Source organism: Kwoniella europaea, chromosome 1, assembly GCF_036810445.1.
Source record: "Kwoniella europaea PYCC6329 chromosome 1, complete sequence".
NCBI classification, from domain to species: Eukaryota; Fungi; Basidiomycota; class Tremellomycetes; order Tremellales; family Cryptococcaceae; genus Kwoniella; species Kwoniella europaea.
In genome coordinates this window covers 10,128,709-10,149,081 of record NC_089487.1, presented here as the reverse complement: position 1 = coordinate 10,149,081, position 20,373 = coordinate 10,128,709, and the positions used below count along the sequence as shown (strand labels likewise).

The 20,373-nt window shown below is 44.6% G+C and overlaps 9 protein-coding genes across 9 annotated transcripts; 5 read left to right on the top strand and 4 right to left on the bottom strand.

Annotated features, from left to right (window-relative positions):
• Nucleotides 1-257: 257 nt before the first annotated feature.
• On the top strand, nucleotides 258-944 carry V865_003857 (uncharacterized protein; the record flags this gene model as incomplete). Its single annotated transcript, XM_066227644.1, has 4 exons — nucleotides 258-483; nucleotides 639-721; nucleotides 789-827; nucleotides 900-944. 4 exons carry the CDS (start codon nucleotides 258-260, stop codon nucleotides 942-944), a joined length of 393 nt encoding a protein of 130 aa, XP_066083741.1.
• Nucleotides 945-2,596: 1,652 nt separating this feature from the next.
• Nucleotides 2,597-4,424, bottom strand: V865_003856 (uncharacterized protein; the record flags this gene model as incomplete). The annotated part of the gene is made up of 3 exons (XM_066227643.1): nucleotides 2,597-3,906; nucleotides 3,993-4,329; nucleotides 4,395-4,424. 3 exons carry the CDS (start codon nucleotides 4,422-4,424, stop codon nucleotides 2,597-2,599), a joined length of 1,677 nt encoding a protein of 558 aa, XP_066083740.1.
• A 517-nt stretch (nucleotides 4,425-4,941) lies between these two features.
• On the top strand, nucleotides 4,942-5,696 carry V865_003855 (ribosomal protein L19; the record flags this gene model as incomplete). The annotated part of the gene is made up of 2 exons (XM_066227642.1): nucleotides 4,942-5,071; nucleotides 5,200-5,696. 2 exons carry the CDS (start codon nucleotides 4,942-4,944, stop codon nucleotides 5,694-5,696), a joined length of 627 nt encoding a protein of 208 aa, XP_066083739.1.
• Nucleotides 5,697-5,959: 263 nt separating this feature from the next.
• Nucleotides 5,960-7,163, bottom strand: V865_003854 (uncharacterized protein; the record flags this gene model as incomplete). The annotated part of the gene is made up of 6 exons (XM_066227641.1): nucleotides 5,960-5,989; nucleotides 6,068-6,216; nucleotides 6,367-6,621; nucleotides 6,804-6,892; nucleotides 6,957-6,998; nucleotides 7,075-7,163. 6 exons carry the CDS (start codon nucleotides 7,161-7,163, stop codon nucleotides 5,960-5,962), a joined length of 654 nt encoding a protein of 217 aa, XP_066083738.1.
• Nucleotides 7,164-7,598: 435 nt separating this feature from the next.
• On the top strand, nucleotides 7,599-11,936 carry V865_003853 (uncharacterized protein; the record flags this gene model as incomplete). Its single annotated transcript, XM_066227640.1, has 11 exons — nucleotides 7,599-7,979; nucleotides 8,035-8,439; nucleotides 8,523-8,615; nucleotides 8,669-8,843; nucleotides 8,919-9,309; nucleotides 9,404-9,581; nucleotides 9,641-9,749; nucleotides 9,804-10,099; nucleotides 10,159-10,371; nucleotides 10,428-10,791; nucleotides 10,855-11,936. 11 exons carry the CDS (start codon nucleotides 7,599-7,601, stop codon nucleotides 11,934-11,936), a joined length of 3,687 nt encoding a protein of 1,228 aa, XP_066083737.1.
• Nucleotides 11,937-14,808: 2,872 nt separating this feature from the next.
• V865_003852 (uncharacterized protein) lies at nucleotides 14,809-15,433 on the top strand (the record flags this gene model as incomplete). Its single annotated transcript, XM_066227639.1, has 3 exons — nucleotides 14,809-14,956; nucleotides 15,034-15,080; nucleotides 15,248-15,433. 3 exons carry the CDS (start codon nucleotides 14,809-14,811, stop codon nucleotides 15,431-15,433), a joined length of 381 nt encoding a protein of 126 aa, XP_066083736.1.
• A 254-nt stretch (nucleotides 15,434-15,687) lies between these two features.
• Nucleotides 15,688-17,430, bottom strand: V865_003851 (uncharacterized protein; the record flags this gene model as incomplete). The annotated part of the gene is made up of 4 exons (XM_066227638.1): nucleotides 15,688-16,019; nucleotides 16,074-16,480; nucleotides 16,550-16,781; nucleotides 16,875-17,430. 4 exons carry the CDS (start codon nucleotides 17,428-17,430, stop codon nucleotides 15,688-15,690), a joined length of 1,527 nt encoding a protein of 508 aa, XP_066083735.1.
• Nucleotides 17,431-17,734: 304 nt separating this feature from the next.
• On the top strand, nucleotides 17,735-18,909 carry V865_003850 (uncharacterized protein; the record flags this gene model as incomplete). Its single annotated transcript, XM_066227637.1, has 4 exons — nucleotides 17,735-17,828; nucleotides 17,978-18,373; nucleotides 18,495-18,808; nucleotides 18,874-18,909. 4 exons carry the CDS (start codon nucleotides 17,735-17,737, stop codon nucleotides 18,907-18,909), a joined length of 840 nt encoding a protein of 279 aa, XP_066083734.1.
• A 445-nt stretch (nucleotides 18,910-19,354) lies between these two features.
• Nucleotides 19,355-19,808, bottom strand: V865_003849 (histone H4; the record flags this gene model as incomplete). Its single annotated transcript, XM_066227636.1, has 3 exons — nucleotides 19,355-19,422; nucleotides 19,494-19,654; nucleotides 19,726-19,808. The coding sequence occupies 3 exons, from the start codon at nucleotides 19,806-19,808 to the stop codon at nucleotides 19,355-19,357; spliced, it is 312 nt and encodes a 103-aa protein (XP_066083733.1).
• Nucleotides 19,809-20,373: the final 565 nt, after the last annotated feature.

Genomic DNA, 20,373 nt, shown 5'->3' with positions numbered 1-20,373 from the left:
TCTAAATGGATAGGTTAATTGAAACATCATGACTACTTGAAATCTTTCAACTGGAACATCAAAACATTTCTCCAACTTCTCCCAACTTTGCATCGGAGGTCGCCGACTCTAGCTGCTTGGTGTGTCACGTGACAAACCCCTGAGATCGAGATTTCCATCGAAACCAGCGTCATATTCGTAGGCCTGGATCTCAACATTTTCATCTATACGACTATCAACTACCACCTTAGCTTTTCAAACAGCTCAGACAACTCACTATGCGTTCCGTACGATCCATCACCTCTTCAGCCCTTCGAGCTTCCCTCTCTCGGCCCACTCCGATCGCTCGTCGGTTCTTACATTCCTCTCCCCGTATGTTAGCTTCCGAGACGCCCAAAGATCCATTCGCAGATCCAGCATTCAAGGCTTTCCAAGATAAGGTCAAGAATCATGAAGGTGCTATCAAGGCTATAATGGATCTAGGGGAGGTGATGAAGCAGAAAGGTGAGCAGGGACTTTTCCTCAACATCAGCTCGATCACTTGTCCATTCACTACACGAGAGGGAATAAGTTTCGGCCGAGGCAGATTAAAAAGTGGACGGCGAGCAGAGAATCAAGGTTATGATGAAACGCTGATCATCTGCACAACTAATGGACAGGGTTCGATACTACCAAACAACCTTCGATGACTCAGATGGCCAAGATGGCTATGGATAGTGATCTCAGGGCAGCAGCTCAGACTGTAAGTCGCACCTTGTGCCGTATATATAGTTTTTTTGAACGAAGCTGATCTGGAAGCTATTCACTAGTTGATGGCAGAATTGCAGAAAGCAGGTGTAGATCCTAAAGTGAGTGATCGAGTTTACGATTAAGCGACATTCAAAGCTGACACACACATCTTACCGCTTACCTTAATGTAGGAAGCAATGGAGATGTTCCAAAAAGCCAACTCTGGTCAATTATAACAAAGTAGAGTAGAAGATAGATGAATTGGAGTAACTATCAAAACGCATGTATCCAATAGTATCTCACCTGATGACCAGCATACAATGAGTGCTTGCTTCTCACGCTAACCGCCATCATCGGGTCTTCGAGAACGATTCGAAATGTCAAAATCATATTGACACCCCGCAAGAAGTCTTGACCTTCATCACTCTACTTTCGGTTTTCCACGATAGGCTATACATTCGCTTAAATAGGCAAAGCCGAGATGATAATCGCTAAAACTCACTTCGAACCAGATATCATGTCGTGGATGGAGTAGAAATCGTCATCAGCAGAGCGCCTCCTTTCACACCAGACTAACATGCCTTCTTTATGTGGTATTGCGAGATGGATAGGAGACCTTCTTGTGATGTGGAGCTACGTTCAGTGCTGGGCTAGGTACTAATCCTGGACGGAGGTAGGTTGATCTTCGTCATGATCAAGTATGTTGCTGAGTTCACTGAGGTATTTGACTTCTATTCGTCCATTCACAACGGATGGCAACAGGGTTAATTCAAGCAGTCTAAGGTATAAGAAGGGATATCGGTTGATAGTTTTGACAACTTTGCTTTCTCTTACCTCCTTACGAAGCCATAACAGACCAAAATCAGAAGAAAAACAAAGCCCAAAAGACAAAAAAAAAAGTGTTCATACTGATAGGTAAATATAAAAATTACAAAACATACGACGAACGATGTCAACAAGGTGAGTAAGATCCCATAAGAACCTAAGTTACCTTCACTAACATCTCGTCACCCAGTTGGAAACTGATGTTATAGCCCTTGCATTCGCAGATCAAATACATCTTTCGAAATACCTCTTCGTCCAGGTGGATCATCCATTCGAACCACTCCTTCTGAAAGTCAAAGTCAACCCTCAACTCAACCTCAGACGCGACTGGGTGGAGATCTGGTCAAACATTCCATACTTCCGCTGGGTCATTCACCTTCAATTCGGATGGGACTGTCAGAGGATATGCTCCTTTGGGTACCGATTCGCGTCCTCTGTATAATAAGGCTGATTAATAAAAACCTCAAAAGGGTCATTCTCGTTTAACTGACATGCCACACAGAAGGCTCTAGTCGAGTTTGGATTCTGTAAGTGGTTGATCTCGAGGTATGATTTGTGAATCCTCATGCATATATGTGAAATGTCACGGGTCGAGGGTCATGGTCAGCTCATACCTTGAGTCAGACTGGATCGCATGTGAGCTTGACTTGAACACTTGTGGTAATGCACGTATGCATTCGATGTATACCACTATCTACCGCTAACTACCTCCTCTCGGATTGTGTTGAATCACTATCGCTCTTCGACAACACAGCTGAAACGGAAACTTCCTTCCTTCTTTCCCCTCCCCTCCCTTAGGAACAGGGGATTATCTGAAAGAAACCGTGCACTACTATCACCAGCACGTCGTCCAATTTCATATCCCTATTCTTATGAGATTGGCAGAAGCGTTGAGTTACTTCGATTGATGCAGTGTTCCCAATTACTCATCTCATCTGGCCAGGATCGATGATTGCTGGGTCGTTTCCATAAATTGACATTTGGCTTGATAAGACCATTGCTTGATTACCAAATGCGCGCGGAATGTTTCGCTCAAACAATGATTCTTTCATCTAAAATCGATTTAACCTGGTCTTCGTAAAAGCACCACTTTCGGTTCTTCTCTGCCACCGCCACCTCTCCCAACTCCACCTTCGATTCGCCCACTTCTGATTCCCATGTCAGATCGATGTAAAGGAGCGTCTATCCTGGCCATTGGACCTGGTGGTGCCGAGGGAGAAGTAGGAGGAGGGGGTCGAACGAGAGATCCGGGTCTTTGAAGCAAGGTGAATTCGTTACTATTGTTGGGCTTGGATCTTTGACCTCCTCTATTCCTACCTCCATCCCTTCCTTGAGGTGGAGGCGGTCGATGACCGTTGAACGGTTCATGTCGAGAAGGACGCATTCCCATCGGAGGACGTGGAGCAGGCAGTACACCTGGCGGAGGCGGTCTAAAGCCTCGAGGTGGAGCTGCAAATCCTCTCGGAGAAGGTGGTGGTGGAGGGGGTCTAGCCATGAGTGAAATTTGTCCTGGTGTAGGTTCAATTCTAGGTTTGAGCTGTGGACCAGGTATAGCTGGACTGTTTTCATTACCACTATGTGTAGGTAAAGTCGATTTACCACTTTCAGGTGAAGGATGGTTGTCATCTCCTGATAAAGAAGGTGGTCGTCTGAGTAAGATTTTAACTTCTTTTACCGGTTCTCGAGACTGTTCCTTCTTTTTCCTTTGTCCATCTTTATCTCTACTACTATTGTCCTTGTCCCTATTTCTGTTCCTGTTCCTACCATCTCTTCTATCTTTTCCTGATCTAGACGATTTAGTCAATCCTGACGCTTCGACTTCATGATCATCATCTCTCAATACTTCCAATGTCAGATCGAATCTTGCAGCTTCTTCCAAAACGATATGCCCATCTGCTCTAGACGTATAATCTTCCTTCACGGCCGTGCCGGTCGGGGTAGGTTGGTTGATTTTGTTTTGTTCCACTTCGACGAAAACAGGTGGATTCCCAACATACAATATCGATCCTCTCTCTACCTCCCTACCTCCCTCGTAATCATCTTGAAGAAGTTGAATTTCCTTATCCATGATTCTTTTGAAATATGCCACACAGCTGAAAACTTTCTTGATCCAGATTGGCAAATTCCCTTGACCATCCATTGGTGGTAGAGCTAACTCGTCGATCATTGAGGTTACAGGTAGGACCTCTTCTTCACGCTGGATACGCAATCCTCGACCTTTCTTATAGTTCGTCCCTGACTGAACGGTGATGGAAGGGTCGGAAGATAACAGTGTATGGAATCGAGTTGCATGTTCGATGTAACGAGCGGCTTGACGGGCGGATACTGCTGAGGGAGATGAACCTTTCTTGAGTAAATCAAGAGTTCGAATGGCTAGGTTTGGGAACATTCACCATGTCAGTGGATTGACTCAACATCCACAAATGAATTCATGAGATATCAGGGAGTGAGTGACTCACCTTCAAGAGGAACGACCAATTCCCATCCCTTGCCCACCAATCTCTTTACAGCATTTTTAGCCCACATCAAAGCAGATACATCAACTACTACTACCCTCCATTCGTCATTTGACTCATCATGAGCGGGATCTTCCAGATCATCCGGTCTACCAAGATCATCATTTGGGTCTCTCTCTTCAGCCCTTCCATTCTCCTTTGGGCGATTTGGTTCGCCGTTCGGAGATCGAGAGAGAGGCGAGGTGAGATTGACTGCATTCACTTTCGATTCGAGCTCTTTGATCTGATGGTTCAGATAAGCAGCTGAGAGAGCTTTGGAAAGTTTCGCTTGACGTGAGACCTATATACCCATCTACGTAAGCTGACCGGCGTATTTGATGCAACAAGAGAGATGGTTGAGCTTACGAGATCATCATTGATGTTGGTTTCAGCCATCCTTTCTTCCCTGCTTTTCACTTGTACTCGTCTCTGATAGTGGCGAGTCGACTTATTGTCCTTTCTGTTGAAGATGAAGGGGTGCTGAAGACTAGACACCCATGTTTGATCTGAAGGTGGCAAATGAATGATTGATCGGATAGAACATTCGATTTGGGCGCGAAACGTGCACCGATAAATTCAGATCCTTGCGATAATATGAAGCTAGGTAAGATAGCTTCTGGTGATCAGGAGTGAGATCTGAGACCTATAGCTGGGATGTGTAACTACGCGAATGGTATTGAGATGAAAGGGAGGAAGGATGACATGTGAGTGTGAATGGACTGTATAAGAGTACTCTGTACAATGATGCGATTCAAGTGGCTGATAGTTGTGAGTCAAATGCCACGTCATGCATCCAAATCCCTCTTTGCCTGCATCCTCGAGATTTCGATATTTTCAGCTCAACTCCCATACTGTTATCGCAAAGTTACATCTCATCATCTCACAAACAACCGAACCCTCTCTGAACAACAATATGAGCCCATCTTCAGCATCCCGTCTGTTCGCCCAGGCTGCCAATGGTTTACGACAGTCCACTAATCAGATAGCGTCCAGCTCGAAACGGTTCGCTTCAACTTCTTCCGCTTCTGAACCTACTTCATCGTGTGAGTCTGAGCTCCTATCTTATCATCATCATATACACATTGATCGTATCAGGAAAATTATACATAACTCTTGCCGATCCGATACGACGAGTAAAGCACTGATGCCTATTGGTCGTTTCTTTTCATAGCATACCCTTTCAATCCTACCGCACTACTCTTCCCATCAACCGTTCCCCCAACTTCCATCCCCCAATCTCTTCTAACTCCACGTAAAGGCTGGTCAATAATCAATCACCTTAATGCATCCGCTCCCAAATCACAGTATCACAACCTATTCTCAAGGAGACATCCAGATCGACTAAAGACAGGTTCAGTAATCACCGTATTACAATATACGGACGCTACAAAGAAGACCGTATCTCCCTTTTCGGGTGTGTTGATGGGAATCAAAAAGAGAGGTGGGGTAGATACGAGTTTCAAATTGAGGAATATAGTAAACAAGATTGGTGTTGAGATGTCCTTCAAGTTGAATTCACCACTCATAAAAGAAATTAAGGTCGTTCGAGAAGCTCAAGGTAGATCAGGTCAAATCAAGGATTTGAGAAGATCGAAAGTGAACTATCTAAGAGAGAGACAGGGTTTGATGGCTGGTATTGCGAGTGCTCTGAAGGCTTCCAAGAAGTAGTGTGTCTGGGATTCATTATCAACATGGGAAGTGGAGTGTAGGTCGAGCAGAGGATCTCGTTTCATAGATCACGTAGATCAACAATCCATGATTCATGCAATGAAGCAGATTTCATGAAACATCTATATATCGTACTGTACAAGGGGTATACATGCCTTATGGTATATAGCTATGAATCATGAATATCGTAAATTTTCCAAACACCAAACCATTGAATAAGTAAGTCACTGTAAGACCAAACGAATAACTACAGAGTTCAACTCTTATTCTCCAACTCGGTAAGCCACCATTGCCTGAGAGACATCGTGGTCAGCTTCATTACCTTCCAAGCATGAGCAGATACCGATACAGCTGGATTGCAATCGACTCACTTCCAACGAATGCACGTTCGTACTGAAACTTCTCAATCTGACTTGTTCCACTTTACCTCTATCGATCAAATGAGGGTCCGCATCTCCCCACGTAGCAGGTATAGGTAGATCCGGAGAGTCATTGGTATAAGCCAGAAGAGTGAACGTGCCTATAAAGCAGCAGGAAAGGATCATCAGCAGGTCTTTCATGAGCAGGCAACAGGAACTCAGTCAAACTAGATGATATTGACATTCTTCGAATATGGGAAATAGTCTGGAGCCTTATGAGTTGGGTACACGAAGGCTTCGAATGAACTCACATTCCTCCTCCAAGATAGGTAAAAACGTCACACTACTCGTAATCTGTTTCATGATCTCTCTAATCTCACCTTGAACTTCCTTCTCAGTCTTTTCCTTTTTCTTGCCCTTTGTTGATGGCCCACCAGGTAGGGAAGGATTATTTATGGCTGATTCGTCCGTGTGGATGTCGAATTGCCATCGCTCGAGGGTTTCGCCCGTCTCGATCGATTTGATAGCTAAGACGAGGCGGTTGATAGATGATGAGAGGAGCCATTCTACATCGTGAAGGAGCGAGGAGATGTCGAACGAGGCAAGAACGATGAGAATAGAATGGAATGTAGCATGAGCACGATTTGAGGTTGACAGTGACATCGTCAGAAAAGGCATGAAAGACAGGGTATACGTCAATGTCGATTAGCTTAGGTGACTGTGATGAGATAGATGTCACTTTACTCACCCTGTACTTGGGACAGGATGGTGGTCAAGTATTCCTTTAGATTGTCATCCGCAGTGACAAGCATAGGAAGACCGTATTTCTTAACCATCCTGATTACCCACATCATATGTCAGCTTGATCTATCCAAGTGTTCGAGTTGTCTAGCTGGCTTACCGGAAATCATCACTGGGATAAACTCCTCGTTGATAAAGGATACTGCACATCGCTCGATATCAGCTATTACGAACCATTCCGGTACCAACTCAGATAACCAGCCAGTGAGATTACTGACCTATTCACACTGTACTCGAAGAACTCTGTGACCAAAGCTGTTGACCCCTTCAGGGTAATAGCTTGGTTCGTTCGCTGTTTTTGGGCCATGATTGTTGAAACGAGGGAGAAGCGGTATCGGTGGAAAGTAGGACGGTTTTACCTGGGAGGTGGAAGGTGGTTCGATTGACCTCCTCGTGATCTGTTGGGGAACCCAAGTTGTCTGATGCAAATGTCGTCTGTCTGTTTTGACTATGTGCGAGTGAAGAGTAGAGAGAGTCTTCCAACGTCGAGACATCTGATTGACCCAAAATAACATAACATACGCGTGGGGGAGGAACTCGGCGGGATCAAATTCACGTGGTAATCTGCTTCCACTGGCTCACCGGTGCCCCTCATTCCCTTTCGAAGGTTTTTTATTTTTCAATTTCAATTTCCAGTTCACTCACTTGCTGTTTCCAAAAATTGGAATTCGCTGCATCTGATCATTCATCATTCAATATCCTTGATACCCTCCATCACAACGACCCTTCCTGGCAAAGCAGAATGGCCTCGAATATCTTGCCTTTATTCTGGCCATTGGCCAACTCAAGCAAAGATACCCGTCTGACAGCCTCTGCGTCCCTGGTATCGAACCTCGAAAATTTCCAACAATCATTCATCTCCAACAAACCTACAGCTACTTCCGATGATGACGAAGACGAAGAGGAGGAAGATGAAGAAGATGATGATGACGAATCAGGTATGGAAGTTGATGCATCCGATGATGAAGACTCTCAAGTGAAGGACAAGGAAAGCGAAAAGCTGGATAAACGATTGAGTAAAGATAATTCGGAAGATGTTGTTTATTGTGTGAAGAGATTGGTCAGGGGCTTAGGAAGTTCAAGAGAAAGTAGTAGACTTGGTTTTGCAGTCACTTTGACAGAGGTAAGTCAGATGAATTTAATGATGGGTGCTCTAGGGTGCTAACGATGCTCAACAGTTATTATCCCGTATACAAACCGTCACGGTATCTCAAGTCTTATCCCTCCTCATACGTAATTCCCAATATACGAAAAATATGAAAGGATCAGAAGAGAGGGATATGATGTTCGCTCGATTGTTCGGACTAACATCTATCATTCAGTCAAACTCCTTATACTCCCAGGCAGCTACCAGGGAAGATTTCGAGAGGGTAGTGGACGAATTGGTGAAATTGGGTGAAGCGAAAGCATGGATGAGGGAAAGCGCCTGGTGGACCCTTGTCGGTGCCATCCAAGGCTTACTGGATAGTCAAGTGCAATGGAGGGATCAGGCATTAAAAGATACCGTGGAGAAGGTGTTAAGTGGGAAAGCATGGAATCAGGAGAAGGTTGCCTTGGTTCTTTTGTTGGAGAATAACGTGGAAGTGAGTACAGTCCATACTGTCAGCTCACAGGAGTGACATAGACAATACATGGCTCGATGCTGATACATCAAATCACACAATAGGACGTCGACTGGAAATCATACCTCGCACCTACATTCAAGCACACCCCACTCCTCAATTCCCATAACCTCGTAACTCTCGGTCGAGTGCTCAAGGTAAGTCCGGAAATCTGATCACATCGATCGATCAGTGCTGATCCTACACACAGGAAGCATCTGCTGAAGATGATGAGAGTGTATCTGCCTCGACAAGTGGAAATTGGAAACCACAATTACACTTTGTGTGGAATATCATCCTTGATCATTATTTCCCTAAGTCCGGTGAAAAATCGGGGAACAATGGGGAAGCACCTTTCCAGGATTTCTTCCGAGTTGTCGTTGATGGTAAGCAGCTGACTCCCTTTCCTCACCCTATTCAAACCTCGAATAGAAGCTGATCTTTTCTTTTCCAATCATCAGAATCGCTATTTTCCAACACTGCCTCACCACAAAGACGATATTGGGGATTCCAAGTATTCGAGCGATCATTACCATTATTACCTTCCGACTCGATGCCTCTAATTTTCACTCCTAACTTCATGAGATGCTGGATAAACAACCTTTCGTCTTCTGATCGATACCTCCACAAAGCTGCTCAGCAAATCGCCAAGAAAGTGCAAGAAGTCACTAAAGCGAATAGCCAAGTTGGTTTCACTCTTTTGAGTCAGTTGGTAGGCAAACATGGTAAACAGGATTTCGATAAGGTGACGAAAACGAAGACTGTTGAGACGATTATGGGTAGTCTGAATGTCCAGGGTGTAAGAGATTATGTGAAATACTTGGAGGAAATCGTTGTTAGTGGCGGTGAGAAGTGAGTCTTTGGTCTGCCAAATTCATGGTAACATCTAGAAGATCGCCGTACAATTACCCTCTCGCCCAAATTATGTGCTGATCACCATGTATAGCTTGGACAGTGCAAGAATCGACGAAAGAAGATTATGGGCATTAGATCAGATCCTTGCTTTGTGCAGGAATGGCTCAGTGCCTAAAGATGACGAGTGGATATCTTCGATCATTGACTTCTTGCTGGTCCACGGTTTCTTCTTGATTCGAAAGGCAGACAAGAAAAGTCAAATCACCGCTGTAAGTCTAATGCCGACGATGTGTGTAGGTGTGCAATAGCTGACTGCCGCATCATATAGATCCACACCACACCCAAACCTGCTTTGTCTGAATCTACTGCTGCAGCTTGCCGATCGAGGTTGAGTAGTTGTCTAGTGGAATTGACTACTGCTTCCGTCTCTCAACGAGGTAAGCTATCTCCTATCTTCGGAGACGGGGCTTGTGCTGATCTTTGTAATTCAGGCTCTGAGGAGACAAAGACTGTCCGACAGCAAGGTTGTGATACCTCCGGCAAGTTATGGCTACGACGTGCACTCGATACCCTCGCCCTACTGGAGAAAGACAATAAGCACGTGGAAATCACGACCGAAGCGGACGAAGAGATTGTCTCTCTCCGTAAAGAAGCTTTAAAGACTCTCTCATCGTTGGAGAAAGTCAAGGAGGATCGAAAAGAAGTTGCTAAAGGCTCGGAGATACTCTTGGCCTTCTTCATCTTACAGACATATGATGAGGTCGAGGACGCATTGGACTTGCTTGAGGTAGGTGGTCCTTCTTCGACGATCTACATGGTTGATATTGATGATCGATCCTCCTGCAGAACGCCAACTCTGCCATCCAGCAACTTTTCGATCTGCCATTGACCGTTGAGAAAGAGGAAGAGGGGGAGGAGCATCCTCCGATCGATTCGTTACTTGATGTTCTTATTGCCCTTCTCGATAAGGGATCAAACGATCTCAGAAATCTGGCGAATATGGCATTCGGAATGGTTTCTTCCGAATTCACTGAATCCAGTATGGACCTCTTGGTAGCTGTAAGTTGCCAAAATTGAACCGCAAAGGTTTCCAGCTGATGGAAATGCGTTTATAGCAATTGGAGCAAACCGTTGCGGATGCAGCTGCTGAATCCTCCGATGCTGAAGACGAGGACGACGAGGAAATCTCCGAAAATGAAGACGAAGATGATGAAGACGAAGACGCAGCGGAAGATTCCGACATTGAAGACGATGATGAGGACGATTTGCCTGATGTCGATCCGGCTTTCAGACAACGAGTCGCAGAAGCCTTGAATGTAGCTGGATTAGGTGTTGACGATACTAACAAGGATGGAGATGATGACGATGAGTCTGACGAGGAGGAATACATGGATGATGATCAGATGATGAAGGTTGATGAACAGTTGGCGGAAGTGTTTAGACAACAAGCAGCCAGTACGAAGAAAACAGATTTGAAGCGTGAGTCTAAAGTTTGTTGCGAATCTTGTGCAGCGCCAGTAATCTGATAATATCAATTTGTAGATCTTCAAATTGAGTCTTTACATTTCAAGAACAGAATACTCGACTTCTTCGATGTATACTCCAAGAAACAATCGTCCAACCCATTAATCCTTTCAGCTGTCATTGCTCTTCTGCGATTGGTCAGAGGCGGTGGATCGTCAGAAAGTGAATTAGCCAACAAAGCCGCTGGTATCATTCGATCGAAATTCAACAAACCTAAAGATGTACCTTCTTCTGTTGATCTCTCCAAAACAATCGGAATATTGAAGGAAATACACGGTATGGCGATCAAGGCGCATTCAGCCGAGTTCTCCAATCTATGTTCATCATCTTCTCTATTCGTTGTCAAATCCATCGAATCATCGACATCGACATCGAATGATTCAGTGGTAGAAGTGTACGGCGAAACATTGAAAGATTTCATGACTCGTAAATCATCTCTGTTACATCCTAATTTCATACTGGAATTCATCAAGAGATTCCCTTCCAAAGGATTCGAGCTGTCTAACGCCATAGTGGAATTTGTCAAACCTGGTAAAGGTGTAAACACTTATAGACAGTTACAGGGGTATACAATGTTACAAATTATAACTCAACATCTACCTTCTCTTTCCAAATCCAATACTATCCCTTCGAACAAGATAAAGGAGTTTATCGGAAATGCTACTGAAGCTGTATATGCTACTGTGGAGGATGCGGAGACTGAGGGTGGATGGAACGCAGCGAAATTGAAAGATGTAGTGAAATTCGCTTTGGCTCTCGCACGAACTTCGAAGACCCTGGATGTAAAATGGGATATAACCAGGGTAGAGGGATTGAGGGATAAGCTGGTGAATGGCGAGAAGACGAAGGAGATGAAGGGTGTGATTAGTATGTGGAATCAGTTGATATCGATTCTAGGTGGTGGTGGAAATAATGAGAAAAAGAAAGGGAACAATAAGAGGAAGAATGACGAGAAGATGGATGTGGATTCGGAGCTCAATGGGAATGTAGAAGAGCAGAAGGAGAAGAAAGAGGAACCAAGTAAGAAAAAGAAGAAGGTGGTGGTGGCTGATGGGGAAAAGCAGAAAAAGGTGAAAAAGGCTAAGAAGGCCACCGAATAAACACAATTAGGAGTTCTTGAGGTTTTTATTACCTTGCCTGCTTTTCATCCCTCTTCCATTGTGCATACTCATATTCATCATTTCGTCCTAGTTTTTGGTATTTTGTTCAAACAATGCATTGATTATACATTTATACATCTTCGCTTCCAGAGTGCAATCATCCCTCTCTCCCTTTTTCTCTCTTCCTACACCTTGGTAAACGTGGATTACCCTCCCCTTCATCACCCTCAGTGCCTAACTACATGTACATATTCCATCAATGATCAAATGAACACAACCTCCCAATTCAGCACCCTCATATCAAATCTGTACTCTTCTGAATCTTCCCCTCGTGAATTAATATGACTCGTTCCGCGAAGAGATGGTCATATGGATCCATGTGATGAGAAATTTTGGTTGTGCTTCTTAACAATGATTATATATAAAGGTACATTGCTCGCAAAATACTCGATATTCTACAAACAATCAAATCTATTTTCTCAACGACACCATCTCTGTCTATCGAATCCAATCAAACTCGAATCATCTCATATACCCACCGCGACCCTACCAAGCCATAGGGAATACTGGATCTTCCTCGGTCTCTCATCACGAAACTACCACACTACGTTGCTCTGGTCTTACATCTCGAATTCCCTCAAGATAGTATGCTATCCCCCAGTATCCCTCGTCACTTCACTAGCTCCCAATCGCTCTCTCTCCGCGACGCCACCAATGAACTCTGGGGTGTTCGTATAACTACTATACCATACTATACTGTACTTTATTAAACTTGAAACGAAAATAAAGTGGCCTCAAATAACTTTAAAATTTCAATACTATGCTTCGCTGAACCAGCATATTTCTCTTACGGTTATCGATTAACGATTTACATCTATTCAATCAGCCAATAGCCTCAACATTATCGATCATCAACCAATTCGGCGAATGCCATTGATCAATTTTACATCAAGTTATCTGGCGTTAACTGAAACAGGTTCTAACCAGATATACAGCACGACCGACGGAAGACGAGAACATCCACCAATGCAACATAACCAATCACCCTGGCCTAACCCCCGAGCATATTTCACTGCACCGTTATGACGGCTTCATGACCATTCGTGAGTAATGGTATATCCCATCCCCTTCTCCCTTCCCGTATCAGCTGATTACACGCCCAACAAAACCAGTACAGACCGTCTTTGCCGACCTTCACAGACCTCTTTTTGAATTCTAACCCTGCATCACGCATCGAATCAAGGCTACATCCATAAATCGCCCGAGCACGATACTGTCTACTCTCATCACCCCGTTTGTTAGGACCTGCCAAGCCCAAAAATCGGGATGGTATCCAACTAAACTCAGTCCACGATCCATTGTGCCACAACCACCATTACATCCCTGCACCGATCGATTCGACTGGATCAAAATCATACACAAGCAAAGAATCCAATCAAGCCTTAATCATATACAGCAAAACCCTCATCTTACGATCTGGCCCACCTCCGAATTCCCCCGTTTCACAATCAAGTACAGCATCTCCCCGCCAACTTTCGACTGGAAATATGGCAGAACTCCCCTCCGCCCCATCCCACGAATTCGGCGTATACACAACAGACTGAGCAAGGATAAGTCAAGCCATGTAGACTCATGCTACAGCTAGCACCATACAAACACAGTTTAGCGATATCCTTTCCGAAGCAGCACCAGATCTTTCCTTTCGAAGAATATATAATTTGTTGGAACTTTGCGTTTTTATCCCAAAAGACCAAATCTTCTATAGTACAGCGGTTAGTATATCCGCCTTTCATCGAATGCCTGTAGGTGGGCTATGTAGCGCGGGAGATCGGGGTTCGATTCCCCGTGGGAGAATTCCTTTTTGTCCTGCCAACCCAAAAAAATCTTTCCCTCTTTTTTTCTCTGAAAAAGCAAGTGCAGGTTTTCTGCCACAAAAAGGCAAAAAGTTCTCCCACGGGGAATCGAACCCCGATCTCCCGCGAAATCTAGTACACCCAACGGGCTTACATGAAAGGCGGATATACTAACCGCTGTACTATAGAAGATAGAAGATTGGTATCTTGTGGAATCTTTCCACACGGAAATTTTGGCAAGAATATAAACACCTTGTTTCAGGGGCTTTACGCGATGTGATTCTCTTCGGACGTCAGTCTTGTGTCAGGTGTCAGGAAGGGATGACAGAAGAAGTATCTGAGCTCTTTTCCAGCGTTGGTAAACAGTCTAGCATGCTCAGTTGTATCGTGTGTGCGATGAACTGAATTGGAAGTCACTGACACTGACATGTAAGGATCTCCTTGGGTCGATTTACCTTCTATCGTTCATTCAGTAATCATCTTGAAAGGCATAATAGGCCCATGAACGATTTGAGTCAGTCCAAGGCTGGTTCATGCTTCAAAGACTCCTGATTTGGCCAGAGTCCATCAATCTGTTGCATCGCTTGCGCCTCGATTTTCTCCTTGCTTCGTCTCTCCGCTTCCCCTCCTTGCATTCCCGTTTTAGTCCTCGGTCTCGACCAGGTTTCTTTCTTCCTCATCTGATAAGGAGTCAAAGGATCATGAATACTCAGTTAATTCAATCTAATGAGATCCCTCGTATAAGGGGCAATCATCTGATTCTCCGGGGGATGAAAGGATACATTCCTAATTTAATTTTGAGAAAGTCAGCAACCGAGGTCAACAAAGGTATGTGTGAAGATTGATAGGTTAATTGTGAAGTGTGTATACATATATATACGCTGTGCTGTATCACCGATGATGACATCTGCAATTCCACTTATAACTCATAGTCATTCAAATAGCTTGAGATTTCACAACTGTATTACAGGCTGGCCCTGAATATCACATACCGTACAGATATCAAACACCAAAGCAATATGTTTCTCCCCACCTTCACTTCGCTCTTCCCCCTGATCCTACTCCCCTCGGTCCTAGCTGGGTTGGAGGGAAGCGTGAAGGTCAATTTCCCTTCTACCACATCTGCCACCCAAACCACCGAACTGGGTGATATACCAAAAGAAGGAGGTACGCGAACTATCACATTTAGCGATGTAAACGATAAGAAAAGCTTTTATTGGTATGGCCTTACTTGGGTAGAAGAGGGGAGACCTCAATCGGAAGAGAGAAGAAGTTGGAAGGGAAGCAGGAGGTGAGTCAATTTTATTCTCTACACTGTGATCTCTTCATCAAGAAAAAGGAAGGTGGTGAACTGTAATCAGAATTGTTGCATTTACTGTAACTTATACGCAAAAGCTAACCTCGACTTATTATTGTTTGTTCATTTTATTTATTATCTGCATCTTGTCCTTTTGATAGTGCCAAGTTTGGGCCGACGAAGGGTTCAACAAAGACATTGAATTCACACTTCGAACCCAATCAGCTGGACTGGCAGGTCCCAAAAATCAAGGTGGACATCTTAAATGTACTTTGGTGGACTGCTTGATCCCCGATGGAAAAGGGGAATGTAAAGGTGAACGGGTAGTTCCAGAGTTGATTCTGTAAGTCTGTCATATCTTACTTTGTTTGATCAATCATTGTTTTCTGCCGAGAAAAGGCTGAATATTTTACTGTCTTCTTCATCTAGACTGTTTAGTCTTTTATGATGTTTAGTCATCTACACGAAAATCAGATAAGAAGGATGTAGCGTAAAGGAAAAAGTCCTCATGCCATCCATTTGTGATCTGCGAATAATGACGTAGACGAGAGTGATGGTAAAATCAGTAATATCGTACATAAATCACAAAATTCTACAATGGTTACATATCCTCTATACCCATCTCTTCCTCTTCCGTTATATCCTTCTCAAAGAACCCTTTCCCACCTTCCCCTATAACAGCGTGATAAGCTGCTTTACCCTGCTTGGCCTCCCAATCCAGTCCTTCCGTCAGTAGCTCGCTACCTGCATATGGTTTTAACACTATGATCTTGTCCGATACTGAAGCTGGGATGGAGGCTGAGGATGGCCGAGAGGACACATAGTATGCGGAGAATACTGAGTCGTTTGTGATTTTGGCAAGATACGGTTGGAGTATTTCTGAAGGGGAAGGAGTGGAGATATGGGGAATTGAGGTAGATAGGTATATTATATCTGCAATGTCAACACGTCAGCCACTCTCTAATTGCGTGCAGATGCTAGACTCACATTGACCTGGAGGACAGCTTCCTGTCCCTTCCCCATTTACATAACATCGCACTACACGGCCATTCTCCGTTGGGAAGACAATCAAGGAAGTATCATCGTTCTCCACTTGCTCTTGCTCTTCGTCTGCTGTCTTTTGACTAGAAATGGGTTTCCGCCGTAATGCTTCTGGCAGAGTTTTCGTGATAGCTATACAATGCGCAGTGTGAAGTTGTTCCTCTGGATTTCCGGACGGCGGAGTATCAAAGAGTGTTGGTGGGATATGGTTCGGCGATGAGATTAGATGACTCGCTGTGGCTGGTCTAGGATGGCAGGGGATATCTAGCGTAACTCCTTCGGGAGTTTCAGCTATCGATGTGGGTTTGGCGGATGGACCGAGGACATATGTCCCTCCGAAGACTGCGCATGCTCTAGAAATCAGTTGAAAGATGTGTTAGCTTCGATGTGGAAAGATGATGGGTCTTGATTAGCTGACTTACCTACAGAACCCCTGGGCAATCTCGCCCGCACCTCCGTATTGACCCACTAAGAAAGCGTTGTTCCCATACCTCCCTATAGACTTTAGGTATCTTCTCGTCCTTACCAACGCAGGTAAGGTCTGTTCACTAGGTGACGAGCAATGTGATATAGCGTATATAATGGATTCGGATAATGGGGTAGGGAGGGAGAACGATGTTTGCAGGAATTGAATGAGGGGTTGGTTTTCTTTGCCTGCGAAGGTGAATTAGTATACATATCGATTTGAAGGAATGTGATCCTCATGAGAAAAGGATTTATACCCTGATGATCAGAACTTCTACCCACCTTTAAGTATTTCACTCTCTTCAAAATCCGAAGCGGCAAATAACAAAAACTTCATTAATTTCCTTTTATCCATCAACGATATCGTCTTATCCTTGAATATCTCTTCTTTACTTCCAGGTACTTTCTTGAATTCCCCTTCGGACGTATACAGTGATATAGAATCGAGGATCCTGAACGACACGTATTTACTTACATCTGAAGATATCAACGTATCTATCAGATCGCCCCTCGAGGGTAATATAGCTGAAAATAGTGATAATGCATATCGTCTTCTGTCATTTTGTAATCTCTCATCTAACGGTGTAGTTGACGTCGAGCTGTATTTTACATTCCAGCTTGAGCTTGAACTCGAGGCCGAAGAGGATTGGGAGTTTGACCATTCGACCAGTTCGTCGAGAGTGAGAGAAGCCTGTTCACCACCGTAATACTCATTCGGATCGAGATGTAACACGCTTTTACCTGCTTTCGCCAATGACGCAGCTGCTATACTCTCTGCCAAGCCTGTTCCTATCACGATGACATCGTAGTGGTCCAGTTCGAGCTCTGGGTTTGACATCGTGATGGTCGAGTTGCGATTATCCTATGCATGTATAGCTGTAGAGCACGAGTTCATGATGATGAATCATCCCATTCCAACGTCATGTCATGTTCACTTTTAACTTTAAACGCGTGATGGCCAGTATTTCTATGATCCACCCACTTACACCCCTCGCATCCACGTCGAGCGTTTGAATGATGATTGCTCCTTTCTTCGGGCAGCTGAATGAATTGCAGTAGAACACTCTTAGCCATACATATACCCTCAAACCACTCGCTCAACAGGTCCGACCCCAGAACCGATCAAAAACGAGCTGAGCAACATGGCGACCTCACTCGTCGTTCCCCTCGCCTATATCTCGGTGATGATAACGGCTTTGGCTATATTCTCGAGGGTTTACAGAAAACGACGAGCAGGTGAGTGTTCTGAGATCTTTCATATCTACATCCTGGTTCATGTACTTGATTCTGAATGTTTATGACCTATTCCTGCGCTTTTGTTTTTGGACCTTGGCCCCCTACTTACCATGATCTTTCAAGCTGACACCTCATTGTTCCCCGCTTAGCCGAAAAAACATCCTTCGAACCATGGTTCCCACACCACCCCTCTCGAGAAGTATATATCTCCCTTCTCTCTTCTTCTCAGGACATACCCGATTCCCTACTCAAATCAGCATTACTCGTACGAGCCATCACGGATGTCAAGCGAATATGGAGATTGAGGGACGACAAGACCGCTTTGACGCAATTACATCAAAGGGGTCTGATAGGTGACGATACGATGTCGAGGTTCAACGCAGCTGAGAAGGAGCTGGAAGCTGAGATTGTAGATGTGGTCTCAGAGGCTAATACGTTCAGACAAGGTTGGGGTCAGATGATCTTTGCTACTGCCACTGAGATGGCTCAGGCTGAGAAGACTAGAGAGACGGTGATGAATATCCCCAAGATCAAGGCTGTGGAGGGTGAGTGATGTTCCTTCACCAATTGGAGCTTATGGTAAAAGGGAAAACCTCAAGCGGAAGTGGTTTAGCGGATATCTCTACTGTTTCATTCATGCTGATACTGATGTATCAAATCGCACAGAAAAACGCATAGCTCTCCGAAACAAGTACCTTCCCGGATCAGTCCCAGCACCACTCATTCAACAGGTCTCTGCGTCACAAGCCCAGGCTATGGCTCAAGCGGCAGCAGCTGGATCAGGTAGTAACACCCCCTCACCGTCAACGACCAATACCAGCGGTAAAGTCGCTACGCCTCAGAACGTCCCTTCTCCTTCTCTAGCTTCCGACGAAACCGTAGGCGGAGTTGGCAGTACCGACTCGTCTAAGAATGGCTCGCCAGCGTTGGGCAGTGGTAGTGGTACTGGAGGGAACAGTAATGCCAGTACACCTTCCAAAGTGAGTTCGAGTCAACTTGCCGCTACCATGTAAGACAATAGCTGATTGGTGTGATACTGCGTTAGTCTACACCTGGGAAGAAGAAGAAGAATAAGAAGTAGTGTGGTGTCCTATGAGAGGACGTGGAGATATGATATGTCTTTATGCATTTGATTTTCGTTTCAACATGACCTATGTCAATGGAAAGTAGGACTGCAGGACCAGGTGATCACGATACCAAGTCAATTATGTGTACCATACATACCATACCAGCTTGCAGCGGCATAGAGTGTATGAACTGCCAACTCTCTCGTGATCATGTGACTTGACACTGGTCTTTTCAAACTGTGCAACCGCTCTCAATGCTATCAATGTGCAACTCAAACAACCAATCAGAAATGGCACAGGAATGGCATCGGTCAACCACTACAGTATTATATATACTATATATTCCCGGCGAATGATATAAAATAAAAGGTAAATATCGAAAACGAACATCCTCTTTCTCAGACCGATGAGACTAACTCCAACAAGTGATCCTCCAATAAGAATATATGTTTAAGATGTTTAAGCACCGAAACCGTAAAGGGTTCGACCTTGTCTCTTGAGAGCGTAGACGACATCGAGGGAGGTGACTAAATAGTTCATTCCAAATAATTAGCATCAAGCCTTTGATATAACAGGAGGAAAGCAGCGAGCGACTTACCAGTCTTTCTCTTGGCGTGTTCAGTGTAAGTGACTGAATCTCTGATGACGTTCTCGAGGAAGATCTTGAGGACACCTCGGGTCTCTTCGTAGATCAAACCGGAGATTCGCTTGACACCACCTCGTCTAGCGAGACGTCTGATGGCGGGCTTGGTGATACCTCTGAACAATACGATCCACATTATCAGTGAACGATCTTTAGGAGATTGTATAAGATGTATAGGTAAACTTACTGGATGTTATCTCTCAAAACCTTTCTGTGTCTCTTGGCACCACCTTTACCTAAACCTTTACCACCTTTTCCTCGACCGGACATTGTATATGATTTGTTTGTTTGGGGGGTTTGGGGTTTGAAGAAAGAGAGAGAGTGTCTGTTGAAACTTGATGGATGAAGGAAGAGGGAAAAGAAGAGAAGAAGACAGAAACAGATGAGATATATATGTGGGAAATGGGCTGCAAGGTGTTTACGTGTGTGGATGACGATGTGATGGGTCGGGGTGCAAAGGTGGCAAAACAAATAAACACCCAAAAACACTCCGATGGGCTGATTCGGCGTTATACCATTACGGAGATCACTGATCTACCGGCGATATCGAGATTCCCTTGTGATCCGATCACGTGACTTGAGTGATTTCCAGTGGGTGAGTAGGAGTGTGGCGCACCTTGTTTTGATCTTTCGCCTAAGCGCTACGGGGTGTAGGGATATACACATTGGCACTCATCTGCATCAGGAATACACAAATGCAAATGCATACTGGTGAGTACAGCAAGTCGTGAGGTCATCGACAACTGTACAGTATACCCATATGGACTTGCTCCGATCAACATGCGCATGGCCTCACCAAGTGGCTAATCGCGATCAAGGCCTCCAAAGTCCAATT